The sequence below is a fragment of the Oryzias latipes genome, chromosome 8 (assembly GCF_002234675.1).
Source record: "Oryzias latipes chromosome 8, ASM223467v1".
NCBI lineage: Eukaryota > Metazoa > Chordata > Actinopteri > Beloniformes > Adrianichthyidae > Oryzias > Oryzias latipes.
In genome coordinates this window covers 23512987-23534047 of record NC_019866.2, presented here as the reverse complement: position 1 = coordinate 23534047, position 21061 = coordinate 23512987, and the positions used below count along the sequence as shown (strand labels likewise).

Genomic DNA, 21061 nt, shown 5'->3' with positions numbered 1-21061 from the left:
GAAGAGAAAGAGAACAAAAGGATGCTTGGAATGAGAGAAGAGGACGGATGGAGGTGGATGAGATGCCCCCCCTGAAAGGAGCAGAAGAAAGAACAAAATAAAACATTAGAATTTACTCCATAATATGTGTGTTTATTAAAATGTAATTTGTGTGATTAAAGAAAAGACTTTTGTTTTTAAAAGTATTTCATTTTATTTCCATTCTTATAAAATAAAGCAAAAATTGTAAACCCAAACTACGTGGGTCAACTGAGGTGTGAAAAGGTTGAATGATGAAAAAAACCTTTCCAAATTGAACCATAGGGGTGTAACAATCAATGACTTAATCTGTGGATTGATTTTTTTCCTATGATCCAACCAGGTTGAATAATCTGAGGCAAGTTGTCAATAGAACGGACCTATACCATTATAAAATCGTTCCAAACTGAAATAAAATGATTATAATCGATATTGGAAGACACCATTTGGATTGATAACGTTTAAATAGGTGATCACTATCAAAGATTGCATCGCGAAGGACTTCCACCACTTCTTTCTCTAGTTGCTTGAGCTTGGTCTGAATACAGACCAAGCTTAAGGTTCAGGACTCGATCCAGACCAGATTAAGCAGACTTTGTCCAGACCAATCCACTTTCCAGTATGAATACACCCTGAATTACACTGGTTGAACATTTTGGCTAAAAATGTCAATCGGATCAAATTGGATGGTAAAGTTTGAATCGTATCGTCAACCACAATTTATGATATGAATTGAAATCTTGTTAAAGTGAATCGTTACACCCCTAAGTGTACCCCTTTCTGTTTAAAGGTTGAAACATTTATTCCAAACAGTAATTTATTTGTGGGACAAAACATACAAAATACACACATCTACATATTAAACTTAAGAACCAAGTATTTTTGAAACTCTAGACATTTTTCTGTTTACAAATATTACGTATTTGATTATTTATAGTTTGGTAATAGCCTGTTCCAATGATAATCTGCAGTCAGCTGTAAAATCATTTGACAGCAATGCTGAGACTCGTTTTTTTGGTAAGCCTTTTTTTTGTCAGAGCCGCTCATCTTCGCTTCCACACCATCTTTGCACCGGCTGCCTGTGATTGGTTGGCGGAAGCTCAGTGCGCTGTGTAGGCGCGTGAAAGAACGCGTTGCAAACAAACAAACCCCTGCGTCTCTGAAACCAACCGTTCTCCCTCCGAACTTCACCCAAAAATAATAGCGCAGGTAAGCAGAAATTCACGGAGGGACATTTTTCTTCCAGTTTATGCTCAGCTCCATTAAGTTAATTTGATTTCCGGCGTTTTTTTTCTTGGTTGGGCTGGGTGCATTTTGGGCGGATGCTGAAAGGCTTTCTCTGTTCGTGCTTGTCTCGTCTTTGGTATTTTAGGCGTTCGCTTGCTTTTTCTATTTATACACGTAAATATGATAGTTGTGCATCTACTCGGTGTACGGAGGGCAATAAATGAATGCAGGGATGTGTCCTCCCACCCCGACCTACCGACCGCCCGCTGCTGATGGAAGGCGGTGATGGAAAGCAGATCTGCCCAGGGCCAAAACGCCAGTGGAACTATTTTCTTTGGTGAAAGTAGTTCGGGCGTTCCGGTAACCACTTTCTCAGTCGGTGTTGGCCGCGTTGAATCGGTTTACGTTTCTTCTAATCGGGTTGTTCTTGTCTGTAACGAGCCATTCGTCGAAGCAGTAAATGTTTTTTTTCTTTTGATTTTTAGATCGTAAAAACAAAGACGAGTAGTTTGTTCTATATTTGGCTTGTGCACGTGCCGCGTGCCCTAACGACGTCATAGACTCATACAAGCTACATGTTAGTATTATTATTAGGGAAATCAATATTTGGTGTTATTTCTCACGTGAATAAATAATTTAGGCCTCGTGATTTATGCTACTTTCGTGTCGTCAAACTAGCTGGTGCCGGTAAAACCGGTTTTGTGTCATAGTTTTTAGAGGTTTTCAGTGAAACACCGGTTGGTTGGTTATCTGTAGCGTGGCATGCTGGGTAAAAACCTGCTTCAAGAAGACTTTTACTTAAATATGGAGGAACTGTCAGGAAGCCACTGCAGCTGGAAACCGGAAATCAAAAAGATTTGTCATTTTCACACCAAAAGGAGAGTGTTTGATTAAAAGTATAACAAATCAGTCAGTCAATTTTTATTTCTCTAGCAGATAAACGTCACAACGCGCTTCATAATAGTAAAAACACGCAATATTACAACTAGGCATCATACATAAATGACAGACTAAGCAGTGTAAAAAACAATAATTATGGTAAAGGAAGGGCGTTCCAAAGACGAGGAGCGACCGCCTAAAGGCAAGGTCTCCTCTGGTTCTGTAGCTGTTTTTTGAGATCTGTATAGTGTTCGGCTTGAAGGCCTCAGGGCCAAAGAGTACGGGGTTAAAAGGTCAACAATGTACGCAGGTGTTTGTACATGCAGACGTTCTTAAGGGCTTTTGCTAAAAAAGGGAAAAAGCTTTGTATATTAATCTGAACAAGAAGAAATAAAAGTCTTATTAATCATTTCAAGGTCTGGTCTAGACTGAGATGCTTTTGTATTTTGTATTTTAGGCAATTCTTTACTTTAAAGTGTCCTTCCAAAGATGGGCATTTGTCAAGCAACACCCTTATGTTTCAGCTACACAGCTGGAGCCAAGGTGTTTGATCGAAGAGATTTTGTTTTCTGGGGTAAAACTCAGTTTGTCTTCTGAGCATTTAAATGTAAATGGATATGAAATATCCCCAGGTTATTGTTGAATAATCCAATAAATGGGTCACAGTGTTGTAGTTTCAGGGTAGGATCAATAAAGCTGAAAGTCATCCACATAAAAAAGATAGGAAATTGGGAATTGTGTATAAAATAAATAACACAAGGCCCAGAACTGAACCCTGGGGAACACCACAAGATATTTTCTACATTTCAGAGGTTAATGAACCTACCTATGACATAAAAAGTTCTTCCACTGTGGTGTGAGACAAACAAATGCACAACGGACGATAAACATCTTGAAGCCGTACAATCACAGTAATGTGAGCCACGGGATCACATGCAGATTTCAGGTCCAGAAGCAGCAACGGAGCGAACTGACCAGAACCATAAGCACGCCATTAGACCTTTCATTGAGCTGTTTGAGTAGAATGTTTCTGGAAAACATCTGACTTTGTTCTGAATACTAATTTAGTTGTGTCGCAGCTACCTTCTGCAACACTTCACAGACTAAAGGAAGCCTTGAAACGGGTCTAAAAGGATTTGAAAGGTTGTAGTGATCTGAACGTGTTCCTTTGGAAAAAAACAAATATTTTTAACATGCATTGATGGGAGAAGCTATTCTGTCCAGCCTGGGCTCTGCTGTGGAGGAAGCAGAGCCGGGATGAGAATGCATTGAAATGTTTCCGTATCAACATTTTTCAAAAACACGATCAGCCATGGATACACTACTCTGGGTGTGTCCACATTCAAGGGCCGCATCCTTCATCGAGCGGGTAGGCCGGATGTTAACAGCTGGGAATCTGGACGAGTCTTCTAGCCTTTAGATAATTCCCGCCGTTCCATCGGCGAATTCCCCGTCGCCAAGAAACCGTGAGTCCCGAACAGAGAGGAGTAGTGAACAAGGCATGTACCTCAAAAATGTCCTGGCTTATTTGATCCAACTCTTAATCTTGGAAGAGTAAATATAAAATGGTGTAATTATCTCCAACTCCGGGTCCCGCTTCACAGTCCGCCACTGTTGTCAGAAACTCTCTGTGATCGGCCGCAATGCATCTTGGGATATGGACAGCAATGAAAAATACACCGGACCAATCCTTGAACGCAGCCGTCCAATTTGGACACAGTCTCTGTTTCAACTGTGACTTTATTTTTAAATAGAATGTGAGGTTAAGGTCTGGATTGCAACTGTAAATCATTTACAAGAATACAAGCTTGCTGTTTGTTGTCAGGAGACGTGTGCGCTCCTCTTCACACGCTGAAGAGGAGCATTGGGTAATGGGAGGGGGTTATAGCCGCTTGGCTGAGTCCAGAAAAAGAGAACAGATCCCCCATTTAGCGAGCTTTCCTCCCCGTGTGACCACGGGGCGCAGAACGTGACTCCAACCCCCTTCGTCATCTCTGGATTTTGAAACATTTGCTCTGCAACACGTGCATGCGGAGGAAACTAACCAAACGAGTAGTGATCCAACAATAAAAGGAGTCGGTTAGAATAACAGAGGGCCACGGGCGGGGTGTGTGCATGAAAGGTGAGGCACATGAAGCAGGATTCCTCCCTGCCTGGGAGGAAACATTAAGGGGATTGAAGTGTGGAGGATGGCTGGATCTCTGTGTTCTGTGCGGTCATGCTGTTGGATAACAGGAACAGTCTGTCTGTTGTCTGTGACGCTGACGTCTCTGTGCATCAGCTGTTGATGGCTGCTGTCTGCTACAGGAAGAGCTCTGCCTGTTACTCATGGAAAACAATCATTTACTGAACATTCTTAGTATTCATTTACATGCCTGACATTTTTCCTTTAGAGTTTAATAATATTAAATGCAGTGTTTGATCAAATTAACCTCTTAAGGATTTTACGTTTAAAAATATTTTTTCTTTGTACCTTTTTTTCCTTATTGTTCTTCTAGTTTTTACTCAAACCTTTTTGTATTTAAAAATGCTTTCTACAGCACTTTACTTTTTTTTTTTTTTTTTTTTTGCTCTGCGGTTATTTTCATAAAAAATAGATGACAGTAATTCAGCTCAATACATTTCTGATGGTTTCTCTTTAATTTTTAATGGCTTTATTTTCTCTGCTTATTGTGTAGTTGAGTTTTATTGCACTTGTGGCTCGAAAAGCACTTTGTGTTGCAAATGTTTCTATGAAAAATGCTCCAGAAATGAAGCTGATGGGACCGAAGAGTTCAGGGGTAAAAAAATGAATAAAATAATGTTTTTTTTTTACATCAAAAAGAGTATGAACCAAAGATGTTTTAGATTTTAGCTGTTTTTTTGTTGTTTTTTTTTGCTTATTTGATTGTGTTATGATATAAAATAATTGTTTCTGACTTTGTAGCACAGTTCAGAACATTGCTGTGGGGGCAGTATCATGATCAGGGTTTGTGTCAGTCGGTCAAATTGAAGGCGATCAGGTCTAAAGTCAGGAATAAACAGATCCTCCAGTGAGGTCCAGAGATTTGCAGGATGTTTCTTTACTCGGCATAACTGACAGAAATGTTCAATTACAAGGAGATTGTGGTCAACGGTGAGGAGAAGTTCCAACAGAACATGTAGAGTAACTTTCAAATGGAGTACCTGATGATATCATTGACCGAGGGTTTCACTGGTACTTGAAACCCGCCATGGTTTGTCAGAGGATTGTTCTGATCTGCCAGCGGGCTCAAAATGAACATATCAAGTTGTAACGGTGCTAAAACTCCACTTTAATTAAAAGTTAAGTAACTTAAATCTGGTGATTTTAAAAATATGCCAACTTGTGCTTTGACAGCGATGGCGGAGGCTCACCAGGCGGTGGCGTTCCAGTTCACCATCACTCCTGAAGGCATCGACCTGCAGCTGTCCTACCAGGCCCTGAACCAGATCTACCTGTCCGGCGTGCGTTCCTGGAAGAAACGTGTCAGCCGCATGAGGGTGAGGATGTGTGTGTGTGGGGGGGGTGTTTAGGTCTCTGTTAATGAATACAAATAGACCTTCTTGTTAAAGTAGGGGTGGGGCATTATCAGTAGCAGATTCTGCAAGTTGTTTCACTCAGAAGGCTGGGTTTGGTCTTTAATGTTCATCATTGATAAACCTAAACTGTGACAGACTGAATGGGGGGGGGGATCCCATACTATGATTTTTTTTTTTTTAAAGAATTTATTTGTATTTATTTTGCATCTTCCCCTTTTACCTGTATTAAAGAGCCTGTATCATGCTGTTCTTAAGCCTTTCAGTAAACTTTGTCCATATATATAATAATATATCACCTTTTTTTTTTTTTTTTTTTTTTTTTTTTTTTTTTTAATATATCACCTTTGACACACTAAAGAACATCGTTTTCAAGGAATATGTGAGTTTATTTTCACAGCTCATTTTTCTACCCAGAAGTAAGACGACTCGATGCCTGAAGGCCTGTTCACACCGGGACGAATTTCGCCGGCGATTTTCGCCGACGTTTAACGCCTCGTGACTAAACAAAGGGCACCAATGAGAGTGTGCACACCGACGCGAAAAAACGCCAGGCGTTAAAGCGTCAAAAAAAAAAAAACGCCTCGTTTTTTTTTTTTCGACGCGTCGCGTCGAAATCTACTCGACCAATGAGAATGGCGCTTTTGCTCACGTGTCTGGAGCTTCTGAAGTTACAGTAAAACACAACTTGGGGGCGCTCAAACACAAAACTGCCTTGCTGAGCACACATACCAGCGAAGAAGATAGACGCCAAGTAGCGTCTACACACAGCTGCGAAGCAATAATGACGGACATTCTAAAATATCCCCGAACCAAGCACCAGTTGGAGCTACTGGTGCTTGAAATATTCATGTTTTCTTTGTTTGATTCTGACAAGCGTGTAAATACTTGCTCTCTTCTTCTGAGTGAAAAGCGACTTTCAGAAGCGTAAAGTTGCGCAGCGCCACCTTGTGTACAGGAGTATTTCTGTTTTACATTAAGCGCCATCTAATGTCAGGGAATGAAATTGCATGTTCACTCCACTCATCGTCAGCGAAAATCGCCTGGGTGTGAACACAAAAAACGTGGCGAAAAACGCTGGCGAATAACGCCTGGCGAATATTCGTCCCGGTGTGTACGGGCCTTGAGGCTCCGCTTTTCAACCCTTGTGGGTGCCGCCCATTTCATGACGTCATCCTAGAGTCGGCCTCACCAGCGTTTCTGTATTTCGCCCACAAAAACAACAACATCTGAACTTTAGCAAAGATGGATGTGCAGATTGTGCACAGAAAATGAAAGTGTTTTACTGATCACTGCTAGCTCCAAGGAGAAAGTGGGTGTGTGTTAGCCTGGGGGCGGGGCTAGCAGCAGAGACTCTTCCTGGAAGGGGCTGTTCCTCAATTTGTGATTCATGTTTTCATGCTGCTCAGAGAGCAGGTTTATAGAGGAATACTCAAACATGTGTGAATAGATCAGAATCCTGCTCTTTTGTGAGCATCTAACATTATAAACACTCAAACTCCAAACTTGATTTGGTTTTGGTCATGGTGGAGAGGTTACGGTCCGAATGTTTAAGGGTTTGTCATGTATGCAGATAACAGTTCAAACAGGTGACATTCAAGGACTTTAATCAAAGAGGAGAAAAATGCTGAAGAACACCATACCTACTGTGAAACAGGGGAGTGGAAACATCACAGCTCTGTAGAAGATCTGCATGGAGGAATGGGCCGAAACAGCTGCTACAGTGTGTGAAAACCTACAGGAAGCCTTTGACCTCTGACATCACCAACCAGGGTTACAAAGAAAGGATTATAGTGAACTTTAGTCAGTGATGAGGTGCATCATTTCTGCACCAATATAACACAAACATTCTTTAAAAAACAGACAATGGGATTTCCTGGATTCTTTTTTGCATTCCGTCTCTCACAGTTGGAGTGTATCTCTATTGACCATCGCAGACCAACGTCAGATTTATAACCAGAACAACTTGCAGAATCAGCGATGGACACTTTTTTTACCTCACGACATTTCTGGAATTTCTTTCCAGTGTTTTCTTGTGTTGATGCAAAATAGTTGTGATTGTGTGTGTGTAAACGTTGTCGTCATAAATGTATAATCACGCTTGTTTCCTGTGGTTACAGAACAGAGTCATTAAAGGAGTGTACCCCGCCAGCCCCTCCTCCTGGCTCTTTGTTGCCATAGGAATCCTGGCTACCATTTACATGCAGTCGGATCCCAGCATGGGGCTCATCGCTGAAATACAGCAGCGTCTTCCACTGAGGTACCGGCTCACCTTTGACCTTCAAAGGGCTGTTGTTGTTGCTTTGAAGGTCGTTTGGTCTGTTCTGACCGTCAAAGATCAGCTGTTGACCAGAGGAAATGAATCTGGAGCAGTTCCAGTTCTTTAAGCAAAGGTGCCAAAGTAACAGACTGTGTTCGGGTTTCTTTATCTGGCGGATAAAATCCGCGGAGAAAATGGGTAGAGACCTTCAGCAGAAGCAGCTCCGGAAGGGCAGCCATCTGCTGAAACCATGAGTCTAAGGGCACAGAAACGAGTAAAAGACTGAGTCAAGAAGCAGACAAGCAAAGAATGAGAAGTCTAGTTTGATCCAGGCTGAAATCCAGTTACCGTCAGAACAAGAAGCTGCTCAGCTGCATCTCCACTCTGCAGATTTGAGGTTCACTCAAACTTAAAGGCAGAGAAACGCACGAGTGGTAGTTTTGTGGCATGGACTGTTCACATCATTGTGTTTGACTTGGACACAAAACCATTCAGGCCTACAGTGACATATTCATCCCCATTCAAGCCTTCAAGCACTCACACCAAACGTAAATCGCTTGCAATATTCACGTCTGCTGCCGCTTTTTAAAAACTTTTTAAACCCACGGCAAATTTTCAGCTGGACGCATGCTCCAAAAAAATGTGTTCACAAACCTGCTGCTCCTGTCGCATGTGGGAGGAGCTACTGCCCACAGTTTTTAGCGTTATTGCTACATGGAAGACACGGATGATGTTGAGAGGTTTTTTATTTTGATTTTGTAGAGCTCTACTAAAAAATCAGTGATCACCACGTCTCCATGTCTGGGTTCATGACATCATTCAGAGACTCTCCCAGCTTCACCCTCTACTGCCGGAGCTGCGTCTGAATGACGGAGACTTTCAGCGCCGCTTCCGTCTCTCTGTGACCCAGTTTGACGACTTGCCGTCCTGCATTAGTCCAAGGGGGGAAAAAATACAAATAAGAATAAGATTAGAGGACATTTTTTTGTTGTTTCTGACGGTTTTGGCCTCCAACTGCTGATTACATCGTCAACGCATCACGGGTCAGTTCCCAAAGTTCAGATATTTGAACTCAGGAAACATTGGACCTGGTGAGCATCAGAATTATTGCTGAGATGCCCGAAACGCACTTCCACTGGGACGTCGTTCTGCAGGACCTCTGATAGCGTCTGTACATTGAATTTAGGGCTGGGCAAAAATAAAGATAAATCTCTGATTTTATTTTTTTTAATTGGATTTCTGCCCCTAGCTACGGTATTCAGGCGACCGGGCCTGATTTGAACACTCTAATTTTTTTCAAAGTAAACACTTCGGACCCCGCGGGACACTCAGCTAAGAGCATGGAGGGGGCGCCGAGAGGCAGGGGCTGGGACAGGCGGTAGCTCGCCTTTCGGCAGACCGCGAGGCTTCTTTAAGCATTGCAAAAATAACAAAAGCATTATTTTTACACAAAATATAAACAATGATAATGATCAAATATGTTTTTCTGATTCTTTTATTTTTAATGGCCTTCCATTTTGGTGTTGTGGCACCCTTTCAAAGTCTTCTGTCCCCCCCCCTACAAAATGTTCTAGCTCCACCACTTCTCAAGACCAACTTACAAACACCAAAAGTAACATTTGCATCAGAGCGGTTCTTTAAAATCAAATGCTTGTTCATTTTACGACCACATCATTTTTGTTGTGCATTATTTGTTTTGGTCGTTCAAAAACACACACAAGTCGTTTTATCCGATTACTCGATTAATCGATCGATTAAGTGCTAGATGTATTGATTACAAAAAGAATCGATAGCTGCAGCCCTATTCTTTATTAACAACTAACGGTAACAACTGACTACCTAACTAATGAACTAGACTGAGCGCGTGCCACGCGAGTGAGAGCCTTTGACTCTGATGGGCTTTAGGCAAATGTTGCAGCGTGGGGGGGGGTCTCTTCCTCCACGTCTGTGGCAGTAAACCCACATCACATTATATTCCTTTCTTGGGAACAAACTTCCCACATTCACCGGTAGCCATGCTGTCGCTTGCTGTTTCGTGTGTGCTATGATGTCGTTGTTTGTCGCGTGCCATACTTACGCCACGGAAGCTCTGGGGAGCCAAAAATGCACCACATAAAAACTCGATTTAGTTATTTTTGAAATCACCCGGAACAAAGAATTCGAATGAATTCATTCAACCGATTTATCGCCCAGGCGTAATTGAATTAACTTTGAAACTGGCCACCCCTGTCGTGTGAATCCTGTTTGGTGTGAATGTAGCTTTAGTCAGATGTACCCGTACAGCGGTTGACCTTTATGAGTGTTAAGGGGGGTTATTGAACACCTGTACGGTCTGTGCATAGAGCCTGAAAACAGACAATCAAAAACTGGGTAGCAACGTGTCGACACAAGAGTTTTGAGTGTGAACGCCAGAAACGAGGGTTTACTGGCGTTTACATTGACTTTCCTTTGAAAGCGTCACTCAGACGGCGGTTGACGAGGCCGGGGTGTATGTAGTTTCACAGACAGACACGGGTGTGGAGGTAAGGACCTACTCTTACTCTTAATGTCTACTCCTAATTTTGAACAGTCAGGCTGCATGTAAGGAGCACACATTTGTCATTTAAACGGCACTCCCAAGCCCTTGTGCCGCTCGCAGGACTTCGGGGAGGTTGAAAACTGCATCTCACCTACTTCCCCCTGTCTAAGTGTTGTGTGTCGTACAAGTGTTTGCTACGACCTGTCGTCCACAGTGTCCATAGATAAAATGTGCATAAACAGAGCAGAGCAAAGGGGGGGGGCTACTTGGGAGTGGCCCCCCTCCTATGGTTGCCGTATGGAGTGGGCCCCCCCTCTTTCGGTTTTATTTGCACCTTAGACATGTAGGGTCCTTGGTAGGGGGGGTGCTTGGACATCACTGCAAGCAAGCAGCAGATGTCCTCCTGGCACCCTACCCGCCAATTTTAACCGCACCTTAGACATTTAGGGCCCCTTGGTGTGGAGGGTGAGGGGACATCACTGTGAGTAATCAGGAGATGTCCCCTTAGTGCCCTACCCGCCAATTTTAACCGCACCCCCCTTAGTACACACACCCCTCCCCCTTCAATATATACATTCAAACATAAACACACACACATGCACACAAACACCCTCTCAAACACCCATACACGCACACACATTTTACAAGGAAGGTGGGACCTGGGTCCATCTGTCCCCTACCCCTTCCCTGGTGGGGGGTGCGGGCCCCTTGGCGATGGCGGCCGTGTCCCTTGGGTGCCGGCTCCCTGGGCCCGGCGGTGCTCTCTCCGCACGGTGGGGGGGTTCATATTACACCTGAGCCGGGGGTGTTCGTGTCCCTGGGGGGTGGGTCCTGGTCCTTGCCCCTGGGCGCTGGGCCCCGCCAAACTTCCAACATGGCCGAGCCTGGTCGGGCCATATTTATAACATCCCTTGTGGGCCGCCCTTTTTTCCCCGGGGTTCCCCCCTCCTGGGCGGGGGCGGCGGGCCCCTGCCTTGCTCCTACCTGGACCAACCGTGGGCCGGGTGGGTGGCTGCCTGGAGTGCGGAGCGGGTCTCCCTTGGGGGGTCCTGGCTCGTACCTGGGGTCGGGGCGGGGGGATGCCCGGAACTCCTGGGTGGTGGTGGGGTGCTCGTCTGGGGCTGTGGGCGTCCCTCTCCGGTGGGGCCCTGCGTTGGGCTCTTCCGGCGCGGCGGGGGGCTGCTTTCCTGGCTGGGCTGGGGCGGCGCTCTCTTTCCCTCTGCGCCTCCCTGCTCTCTGGCTCTGGGGGCCTCGCGGCGGTCCGGCTGGCCCTGGCCTGGGTGGCGGTCTTGGTCGCCCGGGGGGCGGTTGTTCCCTGCCTGTTCCCGTGTGGCGTTGGGGGAATTCCGGCTGCCGCTGCTGCTGCGGCAGGGGTATGGGTGTGGGGGTGGCTGGGCGCTCCTCCTCCTTCTTTTCACATTCCACCATCCATTTTAGAAGAACATAAACACTCACCTGAGCACAGGTGTTAGCTCACCTTTGCACTAATAGTTTGCATGATTGAATGAATGAAAGATTTCACACTAGTTGGTTTAAAGGCATAGGTATGCGTTCGTGAACACTATCTGTTTTGTGTGCATGTTGACATGTGGACATTTTTGCGGCTAGCAGGTGTGTTGATAATATTTGAGTGTGTGTGAACAGGCCCCGCCCTTTTTGTACTACATTTGAACCTTACCATAATGATTAACAACCAGTAAACCTGTCTGCTCTATCCTGCTTCATGGTCTTACCCCCCTTCCCCTCCTATTATCACCCTCCTACCCCCCCCTCTCTCTAACGTCCCTCTCTCTTCTTCCCCTCTTTCCTTTTCCGTCCGGTCCAACACCAAAGATTTTCAAACATGATTGAAATTAATAAATTTTGGCCTCAATTACAAAAGGGGTTTATTCAGACATACCTTTGGTTTGTCTGAAGATGAATAACCCCTCTTGTTAAAATAAAATATGTCCAACACAAGAGGCCCTCAGCTCTCATCTGTTTGCCTAGCTGTTGGACAGGACAAGTTAAAAAAAAAAAAAAAAAAAAAAAAAAAAAAAAAAAAAAAAAAAAAAAAAAAAAACAGAGCAGAGCAAAGTCTAGTGATCAACACAGTCAATTCAGTAAAGAGGCCAGAACATCACTAAACCAACAGAGGAATGCACGTCTCTCTGGTTATGTAAACACATTCATGGATGAATGAAAGCTTCAGAGTGACAAAAATGATTACATTTTTTCACAATAATGTGGATAAAATTTCTGTTTGTGCTGAACGATTTGAAAGCAGTTTTCTTATTTCTGCTCTGTGTTGATGCTTCAGCCGTTATCAAAATGCCCGTTTTTATAGGCTACATTTCGAGTCCACAGGAGCTTTTTTTAATAAATGTTTGCTTTGGGCTGGTTCTACCACAGTGGCAGATCCACCTTAACACACACCTTAGACAGGTCCAAATAAATCCAGTTAAATTCTCACCACTTGAAGCCGATGAGTCAGTCTGGAGTCACGTGTGGGCGGCGTTTCAGCGTTTGAACCATCCCTTATTTTCCAATTGGCCTCTCCTCTAACTGTTTCTAAGGGTTTTAGCTGATTGATTATCCCCCCTCTTTATTATTTTCTAATAACTTCAGAGGACAGGACAAACATGCGTACCATCAGCAGATAAACACACCCCCCAAAGACGGCAGCGACCAATGCAGAGTCTCCCAGCGCTGCTTGTCAGGACGGTGGCATGTTAGCAAGTCTACTCACCAGTGGAGAAGGTGGATCCTGGATCCAGTTTGTCATGAACCTCTGCAGAGACAGTGACCGTCATCACAGCCAGGAGTGCTCAGGCGGGCCAGCATGTGTGAAGAATGCAGCACTGTGTGCCCCGGGGACCGGGGCTGGAACCCCCGCTTACGGCGCCATTCATGCTTTTTTCGGTTCGAGTCCCGGCTGGGGGACCTGAGACAGAACACCAATGGGGGGGCCTTTCTATGTGGAGTTTGCATGTTGTCAGGTTTTTTCCCGGGGACTCTGGCATCCTCCCACCGTCCAAAAACATGCTTCCTAGGTTAATCGGTGACTCTAAATTGTCCCTTGGTGTGAATGCGAGTGTGCATGGGTGCGTAACTGTGAGCCTTTGACTGTCCAGGATGTCCCCAGCCTTCGCCCAGGAGGGGCCCGGATAGCCTCTGGAAGCACCGCTGGCTGGATGGATGGATTTTTCTCTCTACTGTCAGCAAACTGTAGCTCATACAATAATTATTGCCATATCCCTTTGTTAGCTTTGCAATTCCCCTAAAGTCAAGGAAGGAAGGCCTGTGAGAAATGTTATTTTCTGACACATTTATGTGTGTGAAGTTGTTGTTTTCTATGATGAATAGCCTCACCTTGCCTGTAGTTCCATACTGAGGTGGGTTCTGGTCCTTTCTGCTTGTGCAGTCTCCACGTGTCCCTGAGCGCCCAGGGTCAAACCATGGTGTCGGCGCTGGTCTTCAGCACCCTGCTGTGGCTCTCCCTCATCCTGGCCCTGAGGTTCTGCCTGAAGCTGCTGCTCTCTTACCATCAGTGGATGTTCGAACAGCACGGCAGAGTGTCCAACACCACTAAAGTCTGGGTGGTGAGCCTGGTTCTGTATGCACCACACTACACAGAACGTCGGCTTCACCGACTGGACTAAAGTTATGATGAAAGGAAGTTCCAACAGGAAATATTTATAGTTAACTTAAATGTAAAAGTGTTTTTTACTGTAAAATACTGTATAGATTCATTACATCCATTGGTTTGTTCCTTCTAGATGACATCTTCTACTGTTTCAGCCATAAAATACTTCTGTTGCCTCAAGGTTTTCTAAATTTATAAATATAATTACAATTTTGATCACTTTAAACACCTTTTTATGGCAAAACAGTTTCAGCATAAAACTCAGGTGTTTGTTACAGGACCTCCATGGTTTTTGGCCCAGTAAAGCAGGACTAGCCTGTGAGGACTTTGCTAAAGTTCTGCTCTTTTGCTCCTCGCAGTTTTTTATTCATCTTTTCGATTCTCTGAACGCGAAGCAGCTTTCCGCCTTTGAAGATGCTTGTCCTTTCCCTGCCACAGAAGAAGGTTCTCCACGTCTGCAGGATCAAGCTGGTCTTTACTGTTGGGATGTTTGTCGTCCTCAGACTCTGCTGCGGCTGCTCTCTGGAAGGAAGCCTCTGCTGTACAGCTACCAGACCTCTCTGCCTCACCTCCCAGTTCCTGCAGTCAGAGACACGCTGACCAGGGTCAGACGCTTCCAAAGCTCCCACACGGCTTCTTCACCTTATGCCTAAACTGTTCACAAAATGGATAGTTTTTTTTGTCTCCCTCAGTACTTGGAGTCAGTGCGCCCCCTGCTGACTGACCCTGAGTATAAGCGGATGACGGACTTGGCCAATGAGTTTGAGTCCAGCCTCGGCAACCGTCTCCAGCGCTACCTGAAACTAAAAGCTCTGTGGGCCACCAACTATGTAGGAGCAATAATTCACTCACAACTTCAGTGTGTGTCCGCTTTTTCATCGCATTTGTGTTTGTACACGTGCTTTGAATCCTTTCAGGGTTTTTGTTTTTAAGCCTGTGAACATTTGAGTGTGAGATTAAATTCAATTTGGATTAATTAAACTAAACAAAATAGTACTTTTTTTTGTTGTAGTTAAAAAATAGGCAACATTTCTCTTTTTTTAAAGACTTTCTCCCATGAAAATGATGTTTTTGGTGTTTTGAACATTTTTCTGATGATGGGAATCAACAATAAAAAAAAATTAAGAAAAGCGAAGAAAAAATCCCATGTGCTGTATTTTACAAAGTAAAAGTAATGCTGATCGCTGTTTACGGGTCAAATTTGCAATCTGCTGCTTCTTTTGACGCACGTCTAACGTTTGTCTAAGAATGTGTTGATAAACTAGGAGCTCCTGTCGTGTGTGGGAGGAGCTACCGTCCAGGTTTTAGCCTCATCGCTACATGGAAGCATTGACTGTAAATCTCAGTCAAAATGTACGGAAGACAAGGATGCTAAGATCAGGTTTATTCATTTTGAAGAGCTTTATGAAAGGATTGGTCTTCTCATCTCCACATTCATGACATCTTTCAGCCTTTTTTTGTTTTTCTTTAGGAGCGGCATCTGAATAACGGGAAGTCTGAGGAAGGGAAAAATAAAAACAAAGAAGGATAATGTGTCGACGCAAATAAGAAAAACGTAAAGTTCAGGAGGAGAAAAGTCTGATCTTAATTGTTTTGGACTTCTTCTGCATTGCTGTCAGTAGCAAATACTGATGCACACACCTACAGCGCCCTCTAGTCAGTAGGAAACAACTGCTAAAGGGCATCAGTGGAGCCAAAATATGTTTGAAAAAAATCTCAAATGAGTTGCTCCTGAGAGTAAGAAAAAAAAAAGCGTATGCTTCAGGGAAATACGGAATTTCTTTATTCAAATAGTTTTGAATCAGAAGTGAATGAAAAATGGTGTTTAAAAAATAATCTATTTGTTATGTAGTATATACGCTGGGCGGGCTACAAGCTCCCTCCTCTGAGCTCTCATTAACAGAGAGGGGAAGGGGGGCGGGGTTGCTCATAGACATTAGTCCCTAAACTGTGTCCTCGAAAACGACACGGGTGTTTGGATTTTTGCTAAAAAACCGGCATCATCAGAATTGAGACATGACTGGGAACGCTTTGAAAATCGATCAAAAGATGATCAGAGTGGGACTTTTAACATTTTTCTGTCAGCTTATTTAACATTTTTATTTGTTTCCGCCTGATACTTTCTGTAAATCGGTATAAAGAAATATTTATTTAGTGAGTTGGTAGGCGTGGTTAAGAAAGGGAAGATGGAAATATCCCAACGGAGGCTTGACTTTTACTTTGAAAGTGTTTAGTTCTGGTGTTCTGGGTTTTTCTTGAAAGTTGTGATGCTTTTCAGTGTTTTTCTAATCTTGCAGATTTTTTTTAGGGGATCTGGGTTTGAAATAACCCAGAATAAAAAGCTTCTCCTTTGTTTAGGTCAGTGACTGGTGGGAGGAATACATCTACCTCAGGGGCCGGGGCCCAATAATGGTCAACAGTAACTACTATGGGATGGTAACCAGCTTTAACTGCTGCTCATACTTTTGCTGTGATACTTTTCCAAAAACCGTCAGCATTCAGAACAAAGATAAGGCTTTTTCCGGCGTCATTTTTTCCTAAAACCGTTTTAAACCTGACGTGTTCTTTCCTGTCAGGACTTCCTGTACGTGACTCCGACCTCAGTGCAGGCGGCCAGGGCGGGCAACACCATCACCGCTCTGCTGCTCTACCGCAGGATGGTGAACAGGGAGGAGCTCACGCCGGTGAGGCTTCATGAGGCATTTCCACACCTCTGTGCCAGTTCAGGCAGTGACGCACGCGTTTGTGTTCACCAGAGTCGCGTCCCGGGCACCGTCATCCCTCTGTGTGCAGCTCAGTGCGAGAGGATGTTCAACACCACGCGCACCCCCGGAGTGGAGACCGGTAACCGCATGCAGGCCGTGGACTTTTTCCCGCTCAGCTCGTCTCTATAGAGTCCAAACAAACAAACGTGTAGCCAGGTTTGAAACGCCTAAGCAGAAGGTGGATTAACATTTAGGAACATCAGAAAGAGAAAAGAGGCTTTCAGTGTTTGGATTACACAGTTTGATGAGATCTTATTTTATTTTCTGACATACTTGAAAGAGTCTGTGTTTCCCCACATAGATGATAAAATGAATGCTGGTTATTATACAGATAATCAGGAGTAGAAACACACACAGAGCTGTCTCTGTGCCGTCACTCGGGTGTCTTGTCTGTCACACATTCATAGTCTTAGTTTGACTGCTGTAAATGCATTCAGATGAGAGTTTGGCTGACAAAAACCAACCTTTGGTCCTGGAGGAGTGACCAAGCTCTGCTGCTCTTCACAGACGTGCTGCAGCACTGGCAGGACAGCGAGTTCGTGGCCGTGTACAGCAGAGGGCGCTATTACCGCTTGTGGGTGTACAGAGCCGGCCGGCTGCTGTCTGCCAGAGAAATCGAACACCAGATCCAGTGGATCCTGGATGACCCTTCCCCCCCGCTCCCTGGAGAGGAGAAACTGGGAGCCCTCACTGCTGGAGACAGGTAACGCCTATCCCGCCGTTTCTGTCCTGCGGCCGCCATCCGACCCTCTCCTCTGCACTCTTCTCACTGACGGCAGCGTTCGAAATAAGCGGTTATCCTGTTGTTTCACGGAGGACAACCAAAAATGAACCTGATGGTTGTCTGTGTGACGACCTGGTCTTTTATTCAACATTTTGGTATTTTTCGACTATTTTTCAAAGTTTTTGGGAAACCGACGTCCGACTTTTTTAAGATAAAACAGAATGTACGCGAACGATGTCACGTGACTTCCGAACGAACCAAGTCGCCCGAAGACATCGCAAAAAGTCAGCATTGCACCTGTATGTCTTGTTGAAAAGGATATTAGTCTTTACTGCTACTGCAGCACAATGTAAACATGGTATCATTTACAGATGTGTTTATTTAAAATAGATGTTATATCATAACTTTTCATCACATATAAATATTACTTTATATTTGGAATGCTGTACTTGTCCCAGTCCATACAAGTGTTCTAAATTTTAAAAATCCTCATGAGGTTACTGTGTTGGTTAATGTCATCAATTTTCTGATATATTATACGGTAAGATAAAGTATTTTCATTTTAACCGTAACAGTATTTGATTTACATGGCAATACTTTGTGTAACCAGATGCCTCAATATTTAGTAAAATGTTTGTTTTCAATAGTTTTTTAAATGTCCGTCATAAGAGGCAGATGAGATTAGATGTATAGAAGAAATAAAGATGTAAGAACTGACATCTGAGTAGGTTTCATTGCTGTTGAATATTGGTTTGGAAGGACAACCAAAAATTGGGGAGGACAACCAAATATTACTTTTTTTTTCCTTATTTCTGACGCTGTAACGGTCACTTTTTTCATCTGAGGAACCAAACCTAGTCTGAGTGTTGCACGTTTATTTTCAACCGTTTAACTCAGGGGCCCAAAATCTAAAACTCGCTGAAGGTCGCGGGCCGAACAGGATCAACACATTAAAGCTAAACTTTTAAAACTGAACCTTTTTTTTTACTTAAATATGAAAATAGACTGAAAATATTATTCCAGAATAAATAAACTTAAACCTAAAATAACTTATATTTTCCTCCTCATAAAATTATTTCCTCTCAAAAGTTTACAAGTTAGAAATAAAATAGTTAAAAGAAAAACATTGACATGTCTTTACTCTTGTCATTTTATTGAAAAGAAACACTTATTTATTATCATCATATTAGTACAGTATATATTAATATACCAAAAGATCACGTGAAAAAATCATATTAACCTATGAAGCATGATTTTGGACGGTGGGAGGGAGCCGGAGTCTTGGAGAGAACCCACGCATTCCCGGGGGGGATCATGCTAACTCCACATAGAAAGGTCCCCCGTTGACGTTCTGTTTCAGGTCCCCCAGCCGGGACTTGAACTGGGGGGATTCTTTATGTGAGGCAAGAGCGCTAACCGCTGCTCCACCGTGCAGCCATCCTAAAATAGAAACAAGCCTGACTGACTTATCTACAGAAAGGGAATGAAAAGAAACAAGAGGAGGCAGCAACCAGCGTACTCACTTTACATAGCAGAAGATAAGCTACATGGGGGGTACAGGGTATCTTATCTTACCGGTCCACAAACTTCCCACACTCTTCAGCATGAATTTATCACAGAGCTGATAAATGTTTTGTTTTTTTCCAGTTTTCCAGAAGATGGTTTAAGTCTGTTGTGCAGCTGCTTCCTGTCAAGAGATTTCTGTTGTTTCCCAGTCAGACCAGTTGTGAAGTCTTTTTTTTTGTTTGTTTGTTTGTTTGTTTTGTCTCCTCTCAGGGTTCCTTGGGCTCAGATTAGGAAAGAGCACTTCAGCTCTGGGGTCAACAAAAGGTCTCTGGACATCATTGAGAAGGCCGCCTTCTTTGTGACTTTGGACGATGAGGCTCAGGGCATGAAGGGTGATGACCCAACAGGAAACCTGGACCGCTACGCCAAGTCTCTGCTGCACGGAAAATGCTACGACCGGTAAGGAGGGAAAAGCTTACTTGCCATTGGTAGACGGTAAATGCCGTATACTGGATAGCGCTTTTCTACCTTCCTCGAAGGCTCAAGGCGCTTTACAGTCACAGTCCCATTCACACACTGATGCCGGCTCCGCTGCCGAACACTGGCGACAACCTTCCACCGGAGGCAAGGTGGGATTCAGTGTTTTGCCCAAGGACATTTCGAAACAAGGCAGGAATCGAACCTGAAATCTTCTGATTAGAGGTCGGCCGCCCTACCACTGCACCATGGCCGCCCCGACTATATTTGATCTATTTTCAAAGTGTTCCCAGTTGTCTTTTAATTTTGCCAAATTCAAAAGCCTGTGTCGTTTTCTAGGACATAGTTTCTGCAGAGCGGCAAGAGTTCATCAGAAATTCACCTCTGAGTTGTTGGCGGGACTGTTGTTTACACTCTCTCCCCCAGCTTACAGCCCCTCACAACCCCAACCTAACATTAGCGGTCCAACAAAAATGGCGAGCAGCGTCAGAGTTAACCGGCCGCACAGTTCTGATCCAGATTCCAGCTCAGACGAGGAAAACGAAGACGTTCAAGGATCTATTGGTCTGACAGTGCATGATCAAAAAGGGGCGGAGCAGCGAGACTTTGGCCCGCCCACTTCAGCTGCTGCGTCACAAACCTGAGCTTTTCAAACCGCTCCTGATCCATCGCGATTCAAATAAAGAAACACTCAGAAACTCAGTTTTCATCTTAAATTCTTAATTCCCATCAACATGAAAATGCCACAAAAACATGTTGAAAACTCCAGAAAACAGGATCTTCATTGGAGTGGGTGTTCAGGGTTCTCTGCTGGTAACATCTATAAACAGCCTGCATTGTTTTTATCTCATACATGATCTGCAACGCAAGTTGAGGGCCGTGTTTTAGCACATGTTGTTGCTAACAAAAACGTTTTTTTCATATTTTTTCATCCAGGTGGTTTGATAAATCCTTTTCCATCGTGATCTACAAGAACGGGAAGAGCGGCCTGAACGCTGAGCACTCGTGGGCGGACGCTCCGACCGTGGCTCATCTCTGGGAGGTAAGAGTGTCTCCTACGCTCTCCTTCTCGTTTCTGTGGACGTGGAGCAGAATGTAGGAATAGAAAATCTATTTAAAGCTCCATTTCCTCAAGGATGAAGAGCTTCTGCTCAAAGAAAGGGGGAGTTCGAGCTCCAGTCTGGACTCCTCATCCTATCCTGAGCTCATCAAGATTATATTGGAGCAAATGTTGACCAATTATTACCTAAACCAGAAAGATGAATTGAATTGGAATACATGAACCAACAATGAACTAACCAAAAGGTTACCCGACTTTAGTGTGAGCTTTCATAATAGTCTGAACATATCATCGTCATGCTCCAACATCCAGGTCACCAACCTGTGAGTGATCTGAAGCCCCCCCCCACGTATTTATAAAGGACTTGAAGTACTTTACTGAATAAAACCTTTTGCAATGTAGGGCCTAAACCTCCATTTTTGTCTACTTTCAAATTTCCAGTTTAACAGACGACTTGCTTGTTTA

General features: G+C 44.0%; 1 protein-coding gene and 1 long non-coding RNA gene across 3 annotated transcripts in view; both read left to right on the top strand.

Annotated features, from left to right (window-relative positions):
• The first annotated feature begins 1095 nt into the window (after positions 1-1095).
• Positions 1096-21061, top strand: part of LOC101172168 (carnitine O-palmitoyltransferase 1, liver isoform) — a 37277-nt gene continuing 17311 nt past the window's right edge. The window contains exons 1-12 of one of the 2 annotated variants that reach the window (XM_004071865.4): positions 1096-1227; positions 5483-5625; positions 7782-7921; positions 13843-14020; positions 14568-14669; positions 14757-14894; positions 16423-16500; positions 16641-16748; positions 16821-16908; positions 17337-17532; positions 19330-19518; positions 20473-20578. In XM_004071865.4, the coding sequence (XP_004071913.1) occupies positions 5485-5625; positions 7782-7921; positions 13843-14020; positions 14568-14669; positions 14757-14894; positions 16423-16500; positions 16641-16748; positions 16821-16908; positions 17337-17532; positions 19330-19518; positions 20473-20578 (1464 nt within the window). In that variant the 5' untranslated portion in view covers positions 1096-1227; positions 5483-5484. Of the gene's footprint in view, positions 1228-3882; positions 4247-5482; positions 5626-7781; positions 7922-13842; positions 14021-14567; positions 14670-14756; positions 14895-16422; positions 16501-16640; positions 16749-16820; positions 16909-17336; positions 17533-19329; positions 19519-20472; positions 20579-21061 lie in introns of those variants that run through there. The other variant, XM_023957800.1, reaches the window with a different exon arrangement.
• LOC110015529 lies at positions 15135-15778 on the top strand. Its single transcript, XR_002290747.2, has 2 exons — positions 15135-15445; positions 15536-15778. It is a non-coding gene; the product is annotated as an uncharacterized LOC110015529 (long non-coding RNA).